Source organism: Typopeltis vanoorti, chromosome 20 (assembly GCF_054136105.1).
Source record: "Typopeltis vanoorti isolate ZY-2024b chromosome 20, IOZ_Tvanoo_1.0, whole genome shotgun sequence".
Classification (NCBI taxonomy): Eukaryota; Metazoa; Arthropoda; class Arachnida; order Uropygi; family Thelyphonidae; genus Typopeltis; species Typopeltis vanoorti.
In genome coordinates this window covers 42,144,836-42,168,475 of record NC_143568.1, presented here as the reverse complement: position 1 = coordinate 42,168,475, position 23,640 = coordinate 42,144,836, and the positions used below count along the sequence as shown (strand labels likewise).

The following is a 23,640-nucleotide window of genomic DNA, read 5'->3' as shown; positions in this document are numbered from 1 at the left end:
CTTTTTCGAACAGCAAGGAATAGAGAAGACTCAACCTGACTTAGAAGAGAAGAAGATATAAAACTTGGCACTGTTAATATATTTTTCAAATGCAAGGTGTTTACAAACTGGTATCAAATCACATGCAACAAACTGATAACTCGATGAAAGTAAACACATCACATATATATTATGTCTATAGGTTGCATCAAGGTACTAATTAACAATGTCGGTGGATTCACTTCTGTGATAGGAATCTGCACAACATATATATTTCTCATATATTAGAAGATATCTCTCATTTAAAAATTCAAGACTGAATATTTTTATCACTTCTAAACTAAACATGGATATCATGTTCACTTGAAACTAATTACTGTTTTAGGTATCAAGTACACACTTAAGTTTAAAAAGCTTGCAACAAGATGTCATGCATAGGAAAGTCATTAAGAAAGAATAAATTTGATATCTTTCAGAATCAAGGTAAAAACAGGTGACTAGTGGTGTGCTGCAAGGTTCAGTGCTGGGACCATTGCTTTTTAATTTGAACATAAATGATATAGGAAATAACCTGAAAGGAAATTTTCAGTTGTTGTTGATGTTGCGAAATTAGGTAAAGTAACAGTTAATCAAGGCAATGTGGAGAGCTTGAGGGATGATTTAAATAGGCTGTCAGTTAATATAATGTAAATATTGTTAAAAGTTCAGTTAATGTAAATATTGCTAAGTATGGGCAAAAATTAATGGGTATCAGTTTAATGTCGAGAAATGTAAAGTTACGCATTTTGGAATAAATAGATTACAAGCCATATATCACATTGATGGTACTGTACTCCAGGAAACAGATGAAGCTAGAGATTTAGGGGTAGTGATAGACAGAGTTAAAGTTTAGAGGACATGTTGCTAAGGTAGCTGCCCATGAGATTACTTGGCTATCGAAGAACACATTAACAAGTAGTCATTCCTCTTCATAAGGCCTTGATATGTACACATCTGAATTACTGTACTCAAATCTGGTCCCCTGGGTTTCTGGGGGATAAGTTGTGGAGATGGTGAGTGGCCTGTAGAATGTTCCATATGAGGACAGATTGAAGGTATGTGGATTGCAGGTTGGTTGATAGGAGAAAAAGAGGGAATATGATAGAAACATTTAAGTTCTTAAAGGGTTTTATAGGATAAATGCAGGGGAAATTTCAGCACTTGGCTAGAGAAAGACAACAAGGAGTCATCCCTGGAAGTTGAATAAATGTGTGGTTAGTATGGATGCGAGGACTTGTGAATGAGTGGAATGGGTTGCCAGAGTCGGTTGTGAGTGCTTTGTCTGTGAGTGGTTTCAAGAAGAGGTACGATAGATTGGTTCTCCTGAGATTACTATATGGGCACCTCCATATAAAACTATTATATGGAAGTGTCCATATAATAGTTTTTTTGTTTTTTTTTATTTCTAAAATATTTAGACATATACAATAATCATCTCAAGTGACATTCCAACTTATAATTTTACAAAATTCAGCACTAAGTCTTGTGTATATTGTTCATTTTCTACAATGGATTTCAATTAAAATTATTAAGAATAATATTTTTTTTTTTGCCTCTATATTATATATTTACACCACATATTCTTCTAATATTAATAATAAAAATTACACAGTAAAATTCTAACAATGAAAAAAATAATAACATGTTTCTTGAATGGCTAGAAATTAAAAAAAAGTAAAGGATGTTTCAGAGAATAGGCTTGAAACTTGTAAAAACATGAGTAGCTACTAGCCTATGATTGAAATCTAGACAAGGTTATAGTTACAGTTAGGAAGAGGACTAGGTATCTACACAATATTTGGAAGGATTATGCTGATTAAGAATAGGCCAAGGGTGCTCGGAGAATCACGTGTATTATGAATGGCAAATAGCAATTTGTGTTAGATCAATACTAATAGTCTGTGTGTATAGGCTTAATGGATTGTATACAGCACTCAAAGGATTATAACAGAATTTAATACTTCCTATATTTCGTCTCACTCACTGAGACATCTTCAAGGATTACAAAAAAAACTAATGTAACATTTACACAAATACTACACAATACTAAGCCCAACCACGTGGGCGACTCTAAAAGTCCTATTATATATTATAGGACTAGAGTCACCCATGCAGTTGGGCTTAGTACTGTGTGGATGTTACATTAGTTTTTTTGTAACCCCTGAAGATGTCTCAGTGACTGAGACGAAATATAGAAAGTATTAAATTCTGTTTTAATCCTTTCTGAGTGCTGTATACAATCCATTAAGCATCTAACATGACATTACTAATAGTAAATGCTTCAACAGCTCTTCCATCTTGATCAGTGAGATTAAAGAAGCAAAGCCAGTTTAAATTATGAACACTTGGTTTCCAAAGAATATGACCACATTGTTTGGGTAATTAAAACTGTACAAATCAACCTCCAAAGATAAATAATCAAAGAGGTCAGGGTAGTTATCAGAATTAGGAATGTAACAAATAAAAGTGACAAAGATAGTAAAAAATTAAAGATGGAAACTTCAATTTATTGTTGTCTTATGCTCTAGTGATTTTTTTTAAACTGATTCTTTCATATTTTATCTTGTTTTCCATCGTTATTGTATTGAAGATGGCTATGATACTTATGCAAAATTTTTACAGCTATTCAATTTATTTCACCTAAATTTAAGTTTCTATATTTACCGTATCTTTCCACATATAAGACGATACTTTTTCTAAAATTTTTAGAACAAAAACTGGGGGTCGTCTTATACACGGGGGGGGGACCAGTTGAGAGACCCGCGGTTGCTGTGACAAACTGCCGGTACCTTGTCTCCGTGAACAGGCTTCTGCTAATCACTAGCCTTTGTTAACTCTGTCGACTGACGTCATTAACGGCCGATTCTGAATAAACCAATCAGAACTCTGAAAGCATTCATACGTCTGCAACTTGTTGGCAGGGTAAGTTAATGCATTAACAATATTTTAAGCACTAGCCCATAAAAATGTCCAAAAATAAAAAACGTTGTCATATTCTTCAAAATTCGAGTTAAAAGTCATCAATTACACAAAAGAACATGGAAATAAAGCTTCAGCGAGACAGTTTGGACCTCCTCCCACTGAGTGTATGATTAGACAGTGGAGAAAACAGGAAGAACAGCTACTCAAGATGCCAGAAAAGAAGAGAGGGCCTTAAGAGGAAAACCAGCAAAATGGACAAAAATGGAGCGAAGGTTTAAGACTTGGATTATGGAGCAGCGCCAGAATGGGATATGTATGTCAACCAAACTTATTCAATATGACGCAAAAAGGTTTGCAAGAGAAATGAACATTGTTGATTTCATAGGAAAGGCAAAATGGTTCTTCAACTTCATGAAGAGAGAGAAGGGGTGGCCATGAGAACACGAACCAAGTTAGCCAGAAAATGCATCTTAAAAATGTTACCTAATTATTAAATATATTTTGAATATTTAAAAAAATATCAAATGTGTTCTGTTTTATGTTTAAAATATTGATTTCTTAATTTTGGGTTCAAAAAAGTAGGGTTCATCTTATACATGGAAAAATACGGCAATTTTTTTGAAAAACATATTGAAAAAGCGACCAAGTAAGGCAATTAAATTTTGAATGAGTAAATTAAAGAGGTGGACTCAAGGATTAATAATCTACTGAATTTAATGTCAGACTAGATCTGATAAGTATGGATAAGATGCCCTTCTTAGAAGGAATCATGCAGAATGCAGTTTGAATAGTTGAGAGAGGTTGTTGAGGATGACAGCTGAAGTTAAAGCTGGAAAAATAATGAATCAGGTTTTAATGCAATTAAGTGGTGATGAACATTATCAATGTTTATGGTATCCCCCCTTTAGTGATCCTAAAGCTATACGTGTCCCCTGGGTGGTGCTAAATGCGCAACAGCGATAGGCAGCCAGTCCATCCTAAGGATCTCCTGGCCAATTTCATGATTTCTACTGAATTTATTGAATATAGTGACTTCCAGAAACCAGAATTTAGAAACATTGGCCCTACACTACGTATTTGTCAATTAAATATTGAATCTATTATCAAAGCCAAATGCGATTATTTATCGAAATTGTTAACCAACAACGTTGATGTGATTATGTCCAGGAAACACGTGCTGCTGCTGATCCTGAACAGCTCCTTAAAAGAGGTCGCATTCCAGGTTACACTGCTATTGTTGCAACTTATCATGAAGTATATGGAATAGCAACATATGTGCAAAATCATCTTAAAGAAGTTTTTCTTCTATCTCAAAATATTGTAGAAAACATACATACAGTAGTGATAAAAGTTCAAGATATTACAATTACGAATATTTATAAGCCACCTGGATCACCTTGGCTGGAAAAAATTATTCCTATTGCTGAACATCCCGTAATCTATATTGAGGACTTTAATAGTCACCATGAACAGTGGAATTATGCTCGAAACAACGAATGTGGCAAAAAACTTGTTGATTGGATCAAACTAAATCTTCACTTAATCTTTGATGCCAAAGACAAACGCACTTTTAGATCTGCAGCCTGGAAAAGAGACTATAACCCTGATTTATGTCTTGTGAGCAAAAATAATTCAGGTCACCCTATGCAAAATCTGAGAAGGGTCTTAACTGACTTTCCTCATAGTCAACATAGACCGGTATTAATTGACATTGGCATTTCCATTCCATTTGTAAGATCAAAGCCTATCCCACGCTGGAATTTTAAAAAGGCTGACTGGAATAAATATGCAAATGAACTCGACAAATGTATTCGCTGGATATCTCCAATAAGTAGTAATTTTCATCGATTTATAGGTGTAGTCCTGCTTGCTGCCAAGAAAAGTATTCCTAGAGGTATTAGACATAACTATATACATGGTTGGAGCGAAGAATGTGAATTACTTTATAATGAATATCAGATAAACAATGACCCAAAAACAGCAGAAGAACTCCTAGAAAACTTGGATATATCCCGAAGGAAAAAATGGGTTAATACAGTTGAAAGTATAGACTTTATTCATTCCAGCCGTAAAGCTTGGAGCCCTTCTCAGGAAACTAGGTGGTAGTGCTCCTTTGATTAAAGAACAACCAAGTATCACCCCAGATCAACTAGCTATACATATTGTTAATATATCACGTATCCCAAACAATAAAAAGCATACAAGATATATAAAGAGAAAATTAAAAGAATTTAGCAAGTCTTCCCCTATAACTTCAAATTTTCCACACCCCTTTTACGCAGCAAGAAGTTGAAGCAGCCTTAGAGGAATTAAAGCCTGGTAAGGCTCCTGGTTTTGATAACATTCATCCAGAATTTTTGATTAATCTGGGAAGAAATGCAAGATTATGGTTAACAAAGTTCTATACTGACATTCTTACAATTGGTAAACGTCCCACTATTTTTAAAAAAGCAAAAGTACTGTCAATTTTAAAGCCTGGTAAGCCTAATCATAAACCGGAAAGTTACTGACCTATAACTCTCCTTAGTTGTTATAAACTCTTTGAAAGACTTATTTATAATAGAATAAGCTCCACAATTTTAAAAAATGTCTCAATAGAATAACCTGGCTTCAGACCAAATCGTGGGTGTTGTGACCAGGTTCTCTCTTTGGTAACTCACATAGAAGATGGTTTTCAAAAAGGTTTAAAAACATCGGCAGCATTTATTGATTTGTCAACAGCCTTCGACACCATTTGGAGACAAGGCCTTCTATATAAATTATATAAAATTATCCCATGTAAAACAATAGTCCATATTATTAACAATATGCTAAGAGATAGAAGATTTATAGTGACTATAGGTAATAAAACTAGCAGCGAAAGGAAGTTAAAAAATGGACTGCCACAGGGATCTGTTTTATCTCCGTTATTATTCAATCTGTATATATCTGATCTTCCCGTCACTATGTCAAGGAAATTTTGTTATGCCGACGATATAGCAATAACTACACAGCATAAATGCATAAGTCGCACAGAAGAAATTCTAAAAGCTGACTTAACTATTCTGGATGAATATTTTAAAAAGATGGAGAGACTGTTTAAATAGGAACAAAACGGTAATATCTTGTTTTCATCTAAATAATAACTTGGCAAATGTGAAACTAAAAATTGAATTGAACAACACTATACTTCCATATAATACATTCCCTAAGTATAACTATAAGCCTTGGGAGTCACACTTGACTGTTCTCTCACTTTCCGGCAACATCTTTCAAATTTGGCAAATAAACTAAGGACACGTAATAATATCCTACAGAGACTCTGTGGCACTACCTGGGGTTCTAGAGCCGCTACTCTTTGGACAACAGCCATTGCTTTGGTATTCTCAAGTGCTGAATATTGTGCTCCTGTGCGGCTAAATAGCCCTCACGCAAGGAGTCAATTCTCAATTGAACAATACCTTAAGATTAATTACAGGCTCTATTAGATCGACCCCAACATATTGGTTACCTCTTTTAGCAGGCATTATTCCTACAGAACTATGTAGATTGAATTCTTTAGTCCGTGAATTCCAAAAAATTGCTGGTAATCCGAACCTACCTATTCATCAGGATCTCCCAACTCCTAAAGTCAATAGATTGAAATCTCGCCATCCGTCACTACGAGCAGCAGAAGAACTAGTGCTAAATAATTTTAATCCTTTATCAAAGTGGGAAGAAACATGGAAGGAAAATACGAAAGAACATTTGCATAACATCTTTAAAGGAGATCAAATCATCACAGGATCAGATCTACCTCGCAAAACATGGAGGGTATAAATAGAATTCGGACAAATCATGGCCTATGTGGAGATGCTCTCTATAAATGGAACAGACAAACATCTCCAGAATGTGACTGTGGTGCTCCACGACAGACTATGCAACATATTGTAACAGAATGCATCTTCCGTGCTTATCAGAATGACTTTCTACAAGCGGCTCCTGAAGCTGTGACCTGGATTACGAACTTAGATCTGAATTTATAATGATATATGTTTCTTTTCCTTATTATAACATATTAAGACTTTTACTTTTAACTGTTATTTTAATTTTCCAACTTCTTGGATTAGATTTGTGTTTTCCTTCAAAGTTTTAACTAAAAATATTTTAAATTCTTCAATTCTGTTAATATATGACATTATGATTCTCTTTTTTAACATCATGTTTTTGCCCTGAGCTATGTATGTATGTATGTAATGTTTATGGTGAGGAAATGAATGCTAAAGTGGATGTTGAATAATATGGTCACTAGTCAGTTTGTTGATATTTTTTTTAATAATCAACAAACTAGGAGGTTGATATTTTTTTAATGCAATTTTGTTGATTATTGCATTTTTTTTTATTATTTGTTTGATATTTTTTGATTTTCAATTGTAGTGTTAATTATGGATAGTCTTTTTTTTTTTTTGGTTTATGACATGACAAATTTACAGAGTGGATCTATGGCAAGGGTAAAAGAATTATGAACTAACTCACCACATGCCATGCTCCATCTCCTATTCACATTGCCTTAATAACCTCTGCATACTACTGTACTCTGACTTCACCCAGACATGATCTGGCAAAGTAGGTAGCAGCAAGATTATTTGCTAGCTGGTCAGGAAATATGTGTTGCTATCAGATTGGGTTCAGTGTATTACCTAGTGCATGCAGAACTCCTTTACTTCCATACTTTCAAATGGAGAAAATGTTAGCTCCATATTTAATTAGTGGTTTGTGCATGTCCATCAAGTGCAACATACACAATTGTAAAATGTAAAATAAAAGTGGAGAAGAAACATATCAATCAGAGGACTGCTAATGCAATCTTTATTTTCATAACTTGGTAAAAAGACTTCTAATCAGAAATTAATATTTCCTTATGCCTGAAATATTTAACGAGATACGAAGGAAAAGGTCTTCACTAGCTTAAATTGTTTTATAAAAGCATTCACACATGTACAACAGAGGGAAAACAATCGACAACACAAAAAACAAAAAGGATTCTCTCCCGCCCCCATTTATTAGCCCTAGCATCAGAAACGAATTTTCCTTCAAATATCATTCAAATGACAATAAGTACAATGTTACATATACTATCTATTTCAGAAAATACAGTGTGAAAATATTGAATCAAAAGAAATCACAACATGTGCACCTTTAGCAGAATGAAAATTAAGCGATTGTCAAATTAAGCACAGTATATAAGCCAATTTGGAAGAGAAGCCTGCAACAAAGATATTAAGAAATAATCATTACATTAGACCGATCTTCTATACTGCACTTTTAGAGAAGACTCAAGAGAGATGATATGAATACATTTGACATAATCATCTTTGCCACTGAATCCTGTCCTACAAAACTCTTTTCAATAAGGTCTTTAGGATGGGGTTGGATAGGAAAAACAGAGAAAACAGGTGGTGGTGGTCATGAAGAATGATTTTCATTACCTAGTAATGAAATCCAGGTAACAATGCAAGATGCCCATTACCTGGATGCCTGAAATAGAAAAACAAAATTTGGTCTTGCATGGTGCAATTAATATCACAAAAACTTGGTTTCTCTGCTTATTTCAATAAGAAACACTTGATAAGTTATGGAGCAATAATTTCCATAATAGACACAATCATAACTGTTATTGTCTGTCAAAATTGCACAAAAAGGTCAAACATTTCTTCCATTTAGTGTAAATTAAATACATTCGTGTAAATAAATATTGTAAATTAAGTACATTAAATTAAGATTAACTAAATACAAGAAAACTGTTTCAAGTTGACTCTTAAGAACTTGAAACATTCATTGGAAGAATAAAGTGAATTTCTATTATTCCCCCCCCCCCCTCCCCAATCTAAAAATGGCTGATTGTTCTGTGTGATGCTTTATAAAATCACTATGGTGTGATGCTTTATAAAATCCAAGTTAACTGGAAGTCAAATAAGCAACAAGTATTACATATGTGTATTCTCCCCCAACTTTGAGAGAGAGAAAATAGCCAGATAAATATTACTTACCAGCTCTGATGCATGTTTTGACCAAGCCAAATTGCAGACTTGAGATCCAGTATCAACACATTGCATCGGTTGGCCTGTTAGAGTATTCCAAAACCTAATACAGCGATCAGCTGTTCCTCCGCCGCTTGCTAAGAGTCCATGATGATGTGGAGACCAAGCAATAGCTTTTACTGCTGCTAGATGTTCTGTGTATGTTTGGATGGGACTAAGACTACTCAAATTCCATACAAAAAGTTTATTATCATTGCCCCCTGAAGCCAGATGTTGATTATCAGGTGACCACTTTAATCCACAAACCTGAAATATACTGAATTATTAGTTAATACACCTAAAGAGCATTCATGTAATTAATACTAAATGCCCAATAATATTATAATCAAAAACATTAAAACTGCATTGATGTTCATGAGCCAAACTAATGCAAGTTAGTTTCCTTTATAGCAATGTTGGGTATAGTGAGTTGGTTGTAATTCATTCTGTTAATGAAGTCATGGCAGTGTTTATTAAGCAAAATAAATGCAGAAGTCAACTATTCTCATTACAAGACTAATTAAGGCCAAAATATAAGCAATCCTTTTTATGTAATAGATATTCAACAGGTCATGATAGCTGATTTGAACCATTAAGTCTAATTAACAAAAAATTTTTCATCTCTTCCTCTGTTCTGCACATGCTCCACTACTCATCGAGTTTTGACCAAATTGAAATCCAGCGTTAAGTTACTGAGCTAGTCTCTTGAGAAATTCAGCTAATCTGATTGAAATTAAGGGAATGGGATTAGGGAAGAGCTTCTGCAAACATTTCAACATGTCGCCTTGTTCAAATGAATTTCAACCAAATCTAGTATCTGGTTATTTCTTACATTATCTATGATCCCCGAGAATTTCATATTAAGTTGACATGAATGAAGGGAAAGTCACTAACTTTTGTAGATTGGATCATTCACCTTGATTATCACTAAGGGTTTGGTTGATTTCTGGGCAAATGGCTTCAACAGATTTCTTGAATATGACAGTAAAAAGTATATTCCAAATGTCTTAACACCTCCATTCTAGTTCATGATTTACAGATATTACCTGCTACTGCATAATACTTTTCTTGTTTAATGAGCTACATGACTATGATGTTCACCTGCTCAAGTTTTACTATTTCTCTCAGTTCCAGTCAAGATTTCTAACTGGAACAACAGATTTTGTAAAGAACTCAACGTATCTGCCTTAGTTCATTTCTAATAGACATGAAAGTGGTAAATGTGGAAGTATACCTGATGTAACACAAAGCCTTACTTCATGTAATATATATCTATTTTAGACTTGTCCTTATTCATTTTTCTCTCATCTTTTATTTTTTCATGCCCTTGAACAGAAACATACCCGCAAATCAACAAGGCCATCATAATAGACAGACAAGACAATGAAACAATGCTTAGAATATCGGAAATGATAGCCCATAAAATGTGATGAGAACTTGATCAACGTCCACCGACCCTACATAATCTCTGAGTGTTGGAAGCTCCACAACATAAAAATTAGGTCACAACTCCGACCAATAGGCAATAACACAAACACTTCAAAGGCAGAAACACCAAGCTGACACAACATAGCATCCATGAGTTCAGATGACGACCCACACAGTCAAAATGGCTTGCACCGTCAACCCTCTCCCTGGCCGCTTTTTCCCATAAACCTTACCCCTTCCTCTAAAAAAGTTTATTTTCAGCCCCCTTTTTCATCTTTTTCCACCCTACAAAAAAAAGCGCTCCGCCCAACCTTAAAAATAATATATGTATATATTATATAAAAAAAACCTGGGTTCTTTCAAATTAATTCTCCCACATTGCCTAAGCCTCCCCCACCGCCACCACCACCACCCAACTCCCCTTTCCACACCATAACAGCAGAAGTATGCACACTGCAGAAAAAAGACAGGCAACAACATCCAAGAAAAGGTATGTGCGAATTTTCTTCTATTATGCTACATATATTTGTCTCAAAAATACATCTGCAATACCCTAAGAATTCTTGAGTAAAAAGCCAATGACATTAAAAAGGGGCACTCCTAAACAAAAGCAGGCAAAATAGCCGTAAAAACAATAAAAATTGAATTTTTAATATAAAATGAAGAATGACCTGTAAGTGATGTTAAGGATTTAGCTAAATTCTTGACTAACTTATAAGAGGAGGAAAGTAGCATCTAATAAGAGACAGTTATTGGATTTATGAATTTTGGTAATTTGTATATGTATAGGTGGAAGGGGGTGAGAACTAAATGGTTTGAGTTTTTTTTTTTTTTAAAACTATTTCAGGAATCCAAGAAGTGATATTTTTAAGAAGATCTTTAACGTTTTCATTTGAGAATTGGTGGGATCATAATCAAGTGGTTTATATGTAGTGCAGTCTGTGAGCAAAACATTCATTTTTTGTTTATATTCACTAGCATTAATGACCACAGGCAGAATTATCCTAATCGACTCTAGTGATTACTATGCTACCGTCTTTGTGTAATTTACAGAGAGAGAGAGGCGTTGGCAATGAGAGATTTTTTCTAGGTGGTGAAGCTTGAGAGAATGTTAACTACATCAACCCTGATATTGTTGGTGATGGTAGAAAGCAAGTTGTAAATATTACGTTCTATATGCAGCATAATGTCTAAAGATGGAACTTGATGGCACTACTGCAAAGTTATGGCCGAGACTAAGGATGCTAATGGCAGTAGTATTGTTGAGCTTTTTAAATGAAAGGTTTACAACGTGAAACAGCTGACTCTGCAGCTAGAAAAAAAAAAAAAACATCCATGCAGAACTGTTGTCAGTTCTTAATCTTGAACTTTGAACTGTTCTCTCTAATATAGCAGATAAATTGGCTGTAAAGAATTTCTAAAAATAAAGGAGAAACACATTAAGAAATATAACTATCTGTAGAGGTCTTATCTTCAGCTGATTTTTTAAAAAAAATCAACCTAATCATAATGATTATGGTTGTATTAAACTTTCCAATATTTGGGAAACTAATTCTTAGGCCTCCCATGCAACAGCCAAGACTAGCTAACAGCACCCACAGAGGGCATCCCTCACAGGACTTCACGCAGGCTCATCCTTTGCACTTATTGTTTTGTGCAATTGTGTGTTTTTACAATTTTAATATTACTTTCCTGATGATGTCTCTTGACAGATGAAACATAGGATTGATTAAATGTCTGTTAATTTATTTGTGCCATTTTCATTCCATTAATGGCTAAGTTATTTAAATGCTGAAAGTTTTTCCCTTGGTAATACTATAAATTAAAGATGCCAGAAAATTATATTCTTGGTATAATATTATATTAACCAAACAATTTAAGCAAACAAAGTTTGGGCTTAAAGTTTCTTCACGAGTTGGCTATTTGTATAAAGAAGCTAATGACCTCACATCATTAAGCACACCCCTTTTGGAAGTGTAAGTGTATAGTGCTATGCATTGTGGGAAGGGTCACTACTCAGACCAGCTTTGACCTTTGTTGAGGTCTCATCAGTGAGAGCCAGACCCCAGAAGGGATACCATGGTTGAAGTAATGCAAAATCATATATTTCCCCATATACAAGTAGTGAAAAGGTGTATCTCCTTATTATTAAAATACTCTGGATCAGAGATAGATATTGAAGGTTTTTTTTTTTACTAAGTTACTTCAAGTTTTTATACCCCAGTTACCCTAGTCTGAACTACGATTGCATACATCAACTTGCTTGCAAACTTCCATCATTTGGACTGTTTCAGGACTTTTGCAGATGGATTACCAGCTTCCTGTCTGAACACACACTGTGTGTAATGGTAGATGGCTCCTATCCTCCCACTATCAAACTAATGCTGGGGTCCCACAAGGTTCAGTTATTTCAGCGACCCTCTTCCTTCTATACATCAGTGACCTACTTCAGCTGACCTCCAACCCAATACACAGTTTTGCAGATGACAGCACATTGCACTCCTCCCTTTCATTTGACAAACCTTACCCTACACAACTCACTTCAACCTACAGAACATCAACCACAACTTCCCTTAACACAGATCTCCACAACATCCTCCGATGGGGCCCAGATAACCTCGTCAACTTCAACGCTAGTAAAACACAGTTCTGTCTTATTTCCCACAAAAAAGAACCATTTTACCCCAGTATTATTTTTGATAACACTCCAATCCCCAGACAAGATGAAATTTCTCTTCTCGGAATTACCATGACATCAGGCCTCTCCTAGCATAAACACACCACAACCATTGCATCCTCAGCTTCCAAAAAACTAGGCTCTCTCTTTCGCTCAAAACATTACTTCACTTCAAAACAGCTGTTAACCTTATACAAATCGCAAATCCGCTCATCTATCGAATACTGTTCTCACATTTGGAGTGGGGCTCCTAAAAGCTCCCTCAAAATGCTTGACTCAATACAGAGGAGAACAATTAGACTGATAAATGATCCATCTCTTACCGACTCACTCCCCCACTTTCACATAGACGTTTAGTCTCTGCAATTTGTATAGTCTACAAATATTTTCATGGAAATGCTCATCTGAAACAACAACAATAATTCCCCCACTCTGTACTAAACCCATTGGAACACGTAAAGCCACTTCCCAACATCCCTTCACAGTACACCTTGAAACCCACAGAACAAGTTTCATTTCCTCCTCCTTCATCCCTGCTACTTCTGTACTGTGAAACAGTCTTCCCCCTGAAGTATTTCCCAAGGAATACAATATACAAGCTTTCAAATCGAATGTTAACAAGTTCCTCCTTTCCCATCCCACTACCCATATACGGTACTAAAGTACTATAGGTTGACCAGCCAATCTCTCGTATATGGGCCCAACATATTAAAAAAAAAACATACCCTATAAATGATATGAACAGGTTATACATATCAACATAGATATAACAAAAATGATTCACTAACGTTAAGCTAAAGATTCCATAAAACAGTTATCACAGACCATATTACTCAATCAGTTTAGCAGAGTGAAGCCCAATTTGGACATTAGAGATTAGATATCAAGATGCCATTAAGAGATGGGAATGCAATACTGAGAAAATTCTTGTAGATAAACTTATACGTTAGTGATACATAACTGTTAATTTTTAGGGAAGGACAATGTATACTATTATATTAATTAAAAAAAAATAATTAATACTTCCAATATTTTGGTAAGTGTGTTAGTGGCCTGCGTGCACATAATTATTTTTTGTTCCCTGAAGATGGTAATGTAACATTACTGAAATATTGGAAGTATTAAAGTTTTTTAATTAAACTAATAGCATACATTGTCTTTCCCTAAAAATTAACAGTTAATATTGAGAAAAATAGACACAATGCATAAAAATACAGAAAGGAAAAGAAGTGTCATATGTAATTAGGTATGGTATGTGTTCCAGAAGCTCAGGGCATCTGCAGAGGTCCCCCACTCCCAGAATTTTATGTATAAGGTTATAAAGAACATTTCCAACCACCACATAACAAAAAGTAAAACCAGTATTCTTAAAAAAAAGGTTCTAACTTCGCAATTACTCCCAAACATTCCAAAAGTATTTTATTTGCAGCATTGAAAAGGCTCTCACCTCTCTACTACAAAATACTACTAATGATATTAGATTCCACTCTGCAGTTCTCTTCTCTGCATCTCTCCCTCCAGAAAACAATATCCCAACTCCAGAAAGGAGAGCACTTTCAAAATTCTGAAAGATCATCATGCCCAAGAGCATGATGATTTCCGTGTTCTTTCAATCGTGGACAAAGGCAACTACAAATCAAAGATTTAGCTACTACTTTCAGAACTGTCCACTCACCCCCCCCCCCCAGACTACAATCCTACTTAAGCTAATTGTGAAAAGATCAATGAATGTTTGCAAAATGTACTGTCAGACATTTTTAAAGAGCAAGCTAAAATCAATGTCCTTTAACCCCAAGGTTATACAGGGTGTTCGGGATAAATTTGACATATTTATAATTAATTATATTTTTCCGTAAGTTACATGTATTAACACACACTTCTCTTCATTTAAAAGTTTGGACCCTTCTTCATTCATATACAAGATGTCAGAATGGATGGATAGCTGGAACCCACCTGAATCATGGAAGAGAATAACTTGTATCATGATGATTCGTGCCCACCATCAAAATAAGGATATTACGACTGCTGCCCAATGCTCCCTGAATACAGTAAAAACAATCAGGCATGAACTAGAGACTTGCAATGGTGACTACGAGGATGTAGCAAGAAGAAAGATCCCTAGCAGACGATCTGATTGCGTTCGTACAGCAGAATTCCTCGCAAATCTGCAGGAACAGGTGTTGAAGAACCCTGGCATTGGAATTCGGGCTTTGTTCGTGGAGTTGCTAACTGTAGTCAAGCCCTGGATAACAAGGGTAGCCAATGGTAGGCCGTATGTATGGCAGCAGGATTCGGCCCCTTGCCACACCTCTGGGAAAAGTCAAAAATGGTTGTCTGAAAATTTCTACGACTTCACCAGTCCAAATGTTTGGCCTCCAAACTCCCCAGACCTTAACCCCATGGATTATTTTGTATGGGGCGCAGTTGAAAAAGACACCAATCGCACTTCCAGTAATACAAAAGCCCAGTTAATGGATAAAATTAAAACAGTTTTTGCGGCCCTTCCCAGGGAGACTGTAGCATCAGCTTGTTCGAGGTTCCGAAGCAGAATTGAAGCTGTGATCGATGCTAATGGTGGTTATTTTGAGTAAATCTTGTTGATAGTATTGTAATTAACTCTGCCTGTAATGTTTTTTTGTCAATTCATTAAATTTAATAGATACAAAGAAGATTTTCTTTTTCCTTACGAAACTGTCAAATTTATCCCGAACACCCTGTATATATATGGCATCTGAAAATTCAGAAGGCTAGTACATGCTTGCAATTGACAGTGGATGGAATAAGTTTGCTTACCTACCTGTTGTTATCTAGAGACCTTTCTGCTCTACTTAAGAACCATACCTAATATTCAGACTCCATCAAAAAACTCTTTACATATTATTCAAAAATTGACATTTTCACATCATATGTTGTCCTCAGTCTATTATCATTTCATTACACTGCATTCTGGTAGACAAAGTTCACTGATGCACTCTTTCCTCCTGATGTCACTAAGCTATTCAAAGATTGCGTCGCCTGTAATTACTTTAAATGGGACAGTCAACTTTTCAAACAGCTCTTCAGTCTTGCTAAGTGTCAACCTATACATGGAAAGTTTTTGAAAAAAAAAAAAAAAAAAACGTCAACCAATCCGAAATCTTCAGTACGAGGTTGGTCTGAAAAGTTCTCGGCCTAACAATGAAAAAACTAATAATACATTTGTTTAATACATAACAGATCGCATAATACAGAAACAACTAATAAATTTATTCCAGCGATGCTCCAGCACCATTATCCCATCCCTGTAATGGTTCTCAGTAGGATCTGCAAACTACCTCTCTAAAGCTGCAATCATCTCTTAATTCGAAGAAAACTGCTGACCAGCAAGGAAGATTTAGTTTTGGGAAGAGATAGAAGTCAGAGGGAGCCAAATCTGAGGAATAGAGTGGATGTTCCAACAATTCATAGTGCAGATACCTTAATTTTCCCATTGCCAAAAACTTTGTGGGCAGCTGCATTTTCCTGAAGAAAGATGATTTTTTTCTTCTGCAAACCAAGTCTTTTCTCATCAGACTAGATGAATTTTTCATCTAGTCTGGTTAAAAGATTGGAATATTATTCCCTGATTATTGTTTTACCCTTTTCAATATAATAATAAACAAAATACCATTAGCATCCCAAAACACCGATGCCATGACCTTTCCTGCTGATGGAACTAACTTCGTCTTTTTGGCACTGAACAGCCAGCTTCTGTCCACTGTTTTGATTGCTGTTTGGATTCTGGTGTGTAATGGTGAATCCAAGTCTCATCCATAGTAATAAATTGACGCACAAAATCAGTTTTATTCTTGTTTAAATCCAAGCACTGTTCATAGATTTTCATGCAAGTGTGTTTTTGATCTGCTGTGAGCAAACGCGGCACCCATCTTGCGCAAATTCTTTTCATTTGCAATTCTTCATGCAAAATATATCCTACCCGTTCTTTGAAATGCTTACAGTCTCAGCAATTTCACACACTTCGACTCGGCAGTCATCCAATATCGTGCACTCGAACTATGATTTCTGATGTTGTTACACTTTTTGGACATCCTTCACATGGATCATCTTCAAGGCTGGAAAAGCCACGTTTAAACTTGCAGCCCATTTCTTAATTGTTGAAAACTAAGAGAAGAGTGCCCATAAACTTTTATGAACTTCAAATGAATTTCTTTTGGCCTTAAACCTTCTTTTGCAAAGAATTTTATAACCATATGATACTCAATTTTATCCATCTCAAGGTATATTACTTGGAATATTATTCCGATATTTTAACCAGACTAGACAAAAAAAAATGAGTGAGGAAAGACCCGGTTTGAAGAAAAAAAAATCATCTTTCATCAGGACAATGCATCTGCCAACAAAGATGTTTTGGCAACAATATGAAAATTAAGGGATCTGCACTATGAATTGTTGGAACATCCACCCTATTCCCCCAGATTTGGCTTCCTCTGACTTCTCTCTTCCCAAAACTAAAACCATTCCTTGCTGGTCAGCATTTTTGCTTCATACAGCTGTATAAAACAAACTACTTGATAAAATGATTTGAAATTTCACATGGATGCTTACGACAGATGTACCAACTTAGAAAAAAAAAATCTTGCTGATAGTGTTGCCATCTATGGTCGAGGCTGAAAACTTTTCAGACTGCCCTCGTATGGTGGAGATACACCAATGATATCTTCATTTTGATATAGCGTGGCTGAATTAGACAACTTTCTTATCTCAATCAACTCACTCCACAAAAAAATAAAATTCACTCTGGAAATAGAAAGTGAATGAAGATTACCATTTGTAAATGTTTTAATAACAACAAATGCAGATACCATTTTACAGTTTATGTATACTGCAAGCCAACCCATATTTGTTACCTCAATTTGTCTCCTTTACATCACCCTTCACAAAAATGGTCATTATTTATATGCATAAAAAATGTGCTATTTACATTTTAAGAAAAGAAGAATAATGAAGAACTACAAATTCTATCCCAACTGACTCTCAAAAACACTCATCCAAAAATAGCTTTTCTCTAATCCCATTCTGCCGCATAATCCTGGCATGTACTAAACAGACTAAAGTAATAAAGAGTTTTCATTCCTTACATCTGATTGAGAAAAGACTCGAGAAAAATTGCCGATTTTTCTTGAGAAAAAAAAAAAAAATAATAATAAAAATAAATAAATATACACACACACAAAATACATATAAATTAGACAGTTCAATTTTAATTGTGACACACTATAGTTTTAGATGTTAAGTAAAAACATACTGAGAAATGGAATTTTGCTGAATTAAAATCAAATGCTCTAACTCTCTAATCTGCATAACTGAAAACAGAATTGATTTGTAACAGAGAAAACAAAATTTCACTGTATGAATGCATTTAAAAAAAATCTGAAAATGAAATTTATAACTGCTGTTTGAAAGGGGAAAAAAATTGAAGGGAGAAGTAATAAATTAGATGAGGCTGTGAAGATAAATACTTGCCTCTTGTCTGTGACCTACTAATCTCCGTTCTGAAACTAGAGGAGGAATACGAACATCCCTCTGAAGTATTAATCGATCCCTGCTTCCTGAAGATAAAATATCTGCATTCCATGCTAGAGCTCCAACACGGGCGGAGTGGCCCTCTAAAACTGATATCCGTTTATTTGCAGTTACATCCCAAACTTGTACATATCCTTTGTGAGTTCCAACAGCAACTAAATGTCCCTGAAACAAAGTTAATAAAATAAAGTGAACAGCACATTACAATCCTATGACTTAAAATAAGGTCCAAATTAACAAAAATTCTAATAACTAAAGATTTATCCAGGATGTCCGAAAATGTCTTATTGCCTGAACTTGCACTATGCCAACTGATAAAATTTTGATGAATTAACATGCAGATTGAGGAATTTATGTCATCATCATGTCATGTCATCTTCCTTATACCCTCTTTTACCTTGCGGTGTCGAGGGTCCATTGATCATCGGACCTCACTCCGTTTACAGGATAAGGTGGTCAAGCCTTATGCCCCGGTGTATCCTATGGCCTGTAGTGTTGAGTTCTCAAGGCCAGTTTGCCTGCTTTGCGGGATGAAAAACCCCAGAATAAACTGGGGAAAAAACCCTGCTGTCCACGCCCAAGACTGGCTAACTTGGCTATGGCTGAGGAAGATCCTTCAATCTCCTCACGTCACCGACGGGAATCGAACTTAGGACACTCCTTCCCCAGGCATGTGGTTGCGAAGCGCATAGCCACTAGGCTAACCGCACGGACTGAGGAATTTATATAATATAAAAATAAACTGACATATCACTATCAAAACAGATGACTTTTTTGTGAGGAGGAAGATTATGCTAAAAGGAAAGTGATTATATGTTTGAAAATCAAATAATCAATTTTAGTTATTAGATCACTTTGTGATGACTGGGCTTAATAAAAAATAAGCTATGCACTGGGTTTTAACTTTTACATTTTTCTGATCAATTCCAAAAGAAATACTTGTATTTTTTATATTACCTAGTCATTATCATATTGGAAATGTTTTCATCTAATGCAGCGTTTCTCAAATTTTTCCTACAATTTCACAAATCCTGAAATTTTAACAGAATGCCTTGGTTAGAGTAGAGTATCATCGGTTTCATATTCAATGTAAAGCAAAGTGTACACAATCACCACAGCAGGCTGTATCGCATCGCAAAAATGAGACAGCGCTGTCTTACAGTGGCAATGCTTACAGTGATATTCTTGGACTTACCTAATGCATATGATAGGATACCACATGATAATCTGATGAGTAAACTGAAGTGAATGCGGACAGATGTGGGATTGGTGGGATGGAAAAGAGGATGATTGTCAGACAGATATCAGCGTTATGTATGGTGGAGTAGATTCAAAATTAAGTAAGAGACCAGTGGTGTCACAGTTCTTGGTTCACTGTTGCTTAATGTTGAAAGTAGGCTAATGAGTGATATTTATTTTGATGATGTTAATGCTAAGATGGGGAAGGCAATAGGTTTAGTAATTAAGAGATAAATCCTTCAGGATGACTTGAATAAGCCAATACACTGTTGGCAAAGGATAATGGTTTTTCTTTCAATGCAGACGATGTAGTTACAGTGATTGAATGTGAAGGGTTTAGTATTTACATGGAAGATAGAGATGACACGATGAGGAGAGGAGTGCTGTTGATGACAGCAGATGAATTGCAACCAAAAAGAGCAGAAGTCAGGCAGGAGAAGGCTGTTCATTTGAAACAATCTGGTGCAAGATTAAGACCAGTAAGACAAAATATACAGTTGGTTGTTGCTATAGGTCAGGTAGTTCCACAGATCATCTGGAAGACATGCATTGCCAAATTAGTACAATGAGTACAGGTAGAGTGATTATTATGGGGAGGACTTCAACTATGGAGATATAGACTGGAAGGAAGAAAGATCACATGGCAGAAAGGAAAGAGAATTTATACACCTGCTGAGAGACAATTACTTAAGGCAGCATGTGATAGAGGGAAATAAGGGTGGGACTAAGTGAAATATGGAAGCGTCCATATATCAAGAATGTTACAGACAAGATGGCTAAATTACTAAACAAACATAACATCAAAGTAGCCTTTCTGCCACTGGAAAAAATTTCAAGATTTCCAAATCCCCCAAAACCTCCACATCATCCTTTAAAAAAACCAGGTGTTTAACACCAAAAGGATGTACAAAACAGAAGAGAACACAAATTAGGTCTAGCTTTCCATATCACTTCCACCGGCCATAATGTACTCTGGCAGAAAACAAACATCTTATATAGAAAAAAACTGTTACATAAGGAAATTTAAAGAAGTGCAAACATGCTTAGAATTCCAACACAATGCAATAAAAACCAAGGCTTAATTCTACACCAAGTTTGGTCAGCTTTGATAAAAAAAACATAGCTCAGTCAGACCTTGGAGATTATGATCATAAACAACAGAACAGGGCATCATCCAGCTTTGTTTAAACTTAGCACTGCTTTGAATCTGCATTCTGATTTTTTAATTTTTTATAAACAGTCAGACGGCTACAACTGTATAGTATGAACTATTAATTTCTCTTTTTTGTTGTTTTAACTTTCAGTTACCTTTTACCCCTGAAGATGCAAGTCAAACGACTTACAAAACTTGTCGGGTTTTATTTCTTTATTGTGCTTTTAGCTTAATAAAAAAAAAAATGTGGTCCAATTACCGGAATATGCCTTATGAACTTCTAAACCACAGAAACCTCCACTTACAGAGTAATAGTTAATCAAGACAATGTGGAGAGCTTGCAAGATGATTTAAATAGGCTGTCAGTATGGGTATCAGTTTACTGTTGAGAAATGTAAAGTTATTTACATCTGGGATAAATGCACTTTGGGATAAATAGATTATAAGCCATTTATCACATTGACTGCACTGTACTCCAGGAAATAAATGAAACTAGAGATTTAGGAGTGGTGGTAGCCAGAGAATTTAGAGGACATATTGCTAAGGTAGCACATAAGATTACTTGACTAGTGAAGAACACATTAACAAGTAGAGATAAGGAAGTTATAATTCCTCTTTATAAGGCCTTGATATGCCCACATCTGGATTACTGTGCTCAAGTCTGATCTCCTGGGTTTCTTTAGGATGAGGTGGAGAGGATTCAGAGGCGAGTGGCCTGTGGAATGTGCCTTATGAGGATAGATTGTTGAAGGTGGTGGATTGCAGAAGTTGGCTGATAGGAGAAAAAGAGGGGATATGATAGAAACATTTAAGTTGCTTAAAGGATTTTATAGAATATGTGCAGGGGAAATTTTTCAGCATTTGGCTAGAGGGACCAGAAGAATAGGTCATCCCTGGAAGTTGAATAAAGGTGTAATCAGTAGGGATGTGAGGCCTAGATTTTTTGCTTGGAGAGTGGTGAATGAATGGAATGGGTTGCCAGTCAGTTGTGAGTGCTTTTTCTGTTAATGAGTTCAAGGAGAGGTATGACAGATTGTGTGGATAGACTGGGTTTCCCGAGATGAGTCTTCGAACTAGTGTTTTATACAAACACTAGTTTGCCCATCAGGAAAAATTAGTGTTTGTATAAACATGAATTTCCTATTAATTTTAGTATTGCATTGCTGACTCTCTTAACACCGCAAAACAAAATAAATAGAAGTGTATTTAAGCTGCTAGTTTTTATACTGGATTTCAGACTTAGAATACAAAAAATACTTGTCAGAGAATACAAGGTAACTGAAGAGTGCTTCAGTGATGATGCCGACTCCTAAAATAGCTTCTCAGATAGGTAATAGCTTCCATGTAATGAATGTGTACCAGTCTTGACTTGCTGTAATGAGCATATATTTTAAGTTTAAGAAAAATGCAATAATTCTCACCTGTCTTTATCAGGACAAATTGCATTTTTATACTATCCAGGATATGTTATTGAATAACTTTCTCCTTAGGGTGACAGATAAGACATGCTAGTTTGGCATATGGATTAGAAATGGTGTAAAGATTTGGCCAACTTTAAAATGTAGCCTGAATAAGAAATGGAGAGGAGGCATGCACTATTTTACAAAGTTTTCAGCTACTGACTACTTTTTAATCAGTATAGCACAGAACTGATTTCTGTGGTAGAAGTTATGTTACTATTTTAAAGATAATATAAAGCTGCACTGCATAACAATGTGACTGGTTATAAAGATGCAATACCACTGATAATGAATAATTTCAATAATTTATAAGACATGATTAATGGAAAGGCAGACAAGATAATTGATTCCTTTTTTCTATGGTCAAGTATATTTGAGGAAGCTTGCCGTTTAGACTTCTAGGTGATAGATAATTCATCAGCTTGCTTACTGGAAGCATAGAATAAAATCATGTTTCATCTCCAGGAGAGTTTTTCTAGTCTGTGCCTCCCCATCTTCACAAAGCAGTTTGAAGATAGCTATGATGGGCATACTGAACATTCTGTAATTAACTAGGGAGCAACCTCCTTTCAAAGTTAATAGACCAGCCAGTAGATACACAGTAGTACTGAATTCGATAGCAATGCATCAGGAGACTTCATGGTTTCCAATCAGCTAGCAAATAATCCTGCTGGTATTTACTCTGCCATATATGCCTAGAGTTGAAATAGGGCAGTATGCAGGGAACACTGTCAAGGACATGCTTGAACAGCAGTGTGGGAACACCCCTCTGTGGAAGTCATGCCCACAAGTCTCACCAAAACTGCCAACCATGAAAGATACTGCTGCCATTACTGCTTTCCTAAGTCTAATAAACATACTCTCTAAAAAAAATGAGCAACTCCATCAGTGAGATCATCTTCAATAAAGATTTCAATGTTCATAATTCAAACTGGCTTTCGTTTAACATAATGGATCAAACTGTGAAAAAAGCTCAATTATATGCTATCAGTAATAAAATCTCAAATTATTCATCTGCAAACAGAATACCAGATAATTTACATTGTTCTCTCAACAACCAGGATATTTTCTTACACTAGCTTTCCCTCAGAACATACAGCATGTGTTGGCTCTCCTCTTGGTAACTTCAAGCATAATATTGTA

The 23,640-nt window shown here is 35.5% G+C and overlaps 1 protein-coding gene across 8 annotated transcripts in view; it reads right to left on the bottom strand.

Annotated features, from left to right (window-relative positions):
* fzr (fizzy and cell division cycle 20 related) overlaps positions 1-23,640 on the bottom strand; it is a 218,067-nt gene that overhangs the window by 45,436 nt on the left and 148,991 nt on the right. For all 8 annotated transcript variants that reach the window (XM_090409798.1, XM_090409806.1, XM_090409805.1 and 5 more), the window contains 2 exons: positions 18,586-18,810; positions 8,949-9,245 (listed from right to left, as the gene is read on the bottom strand). In XM_090409798.1, coding sequence (XP_090265924.1) covers positions 8,949-9,245; positions 18,586-18,810 — 522 coding nt within the window. The remainder of the gene's footprint in view (positions 1-8,948; positions 9,246-18,585; positions 18,811-23,640) is intronic.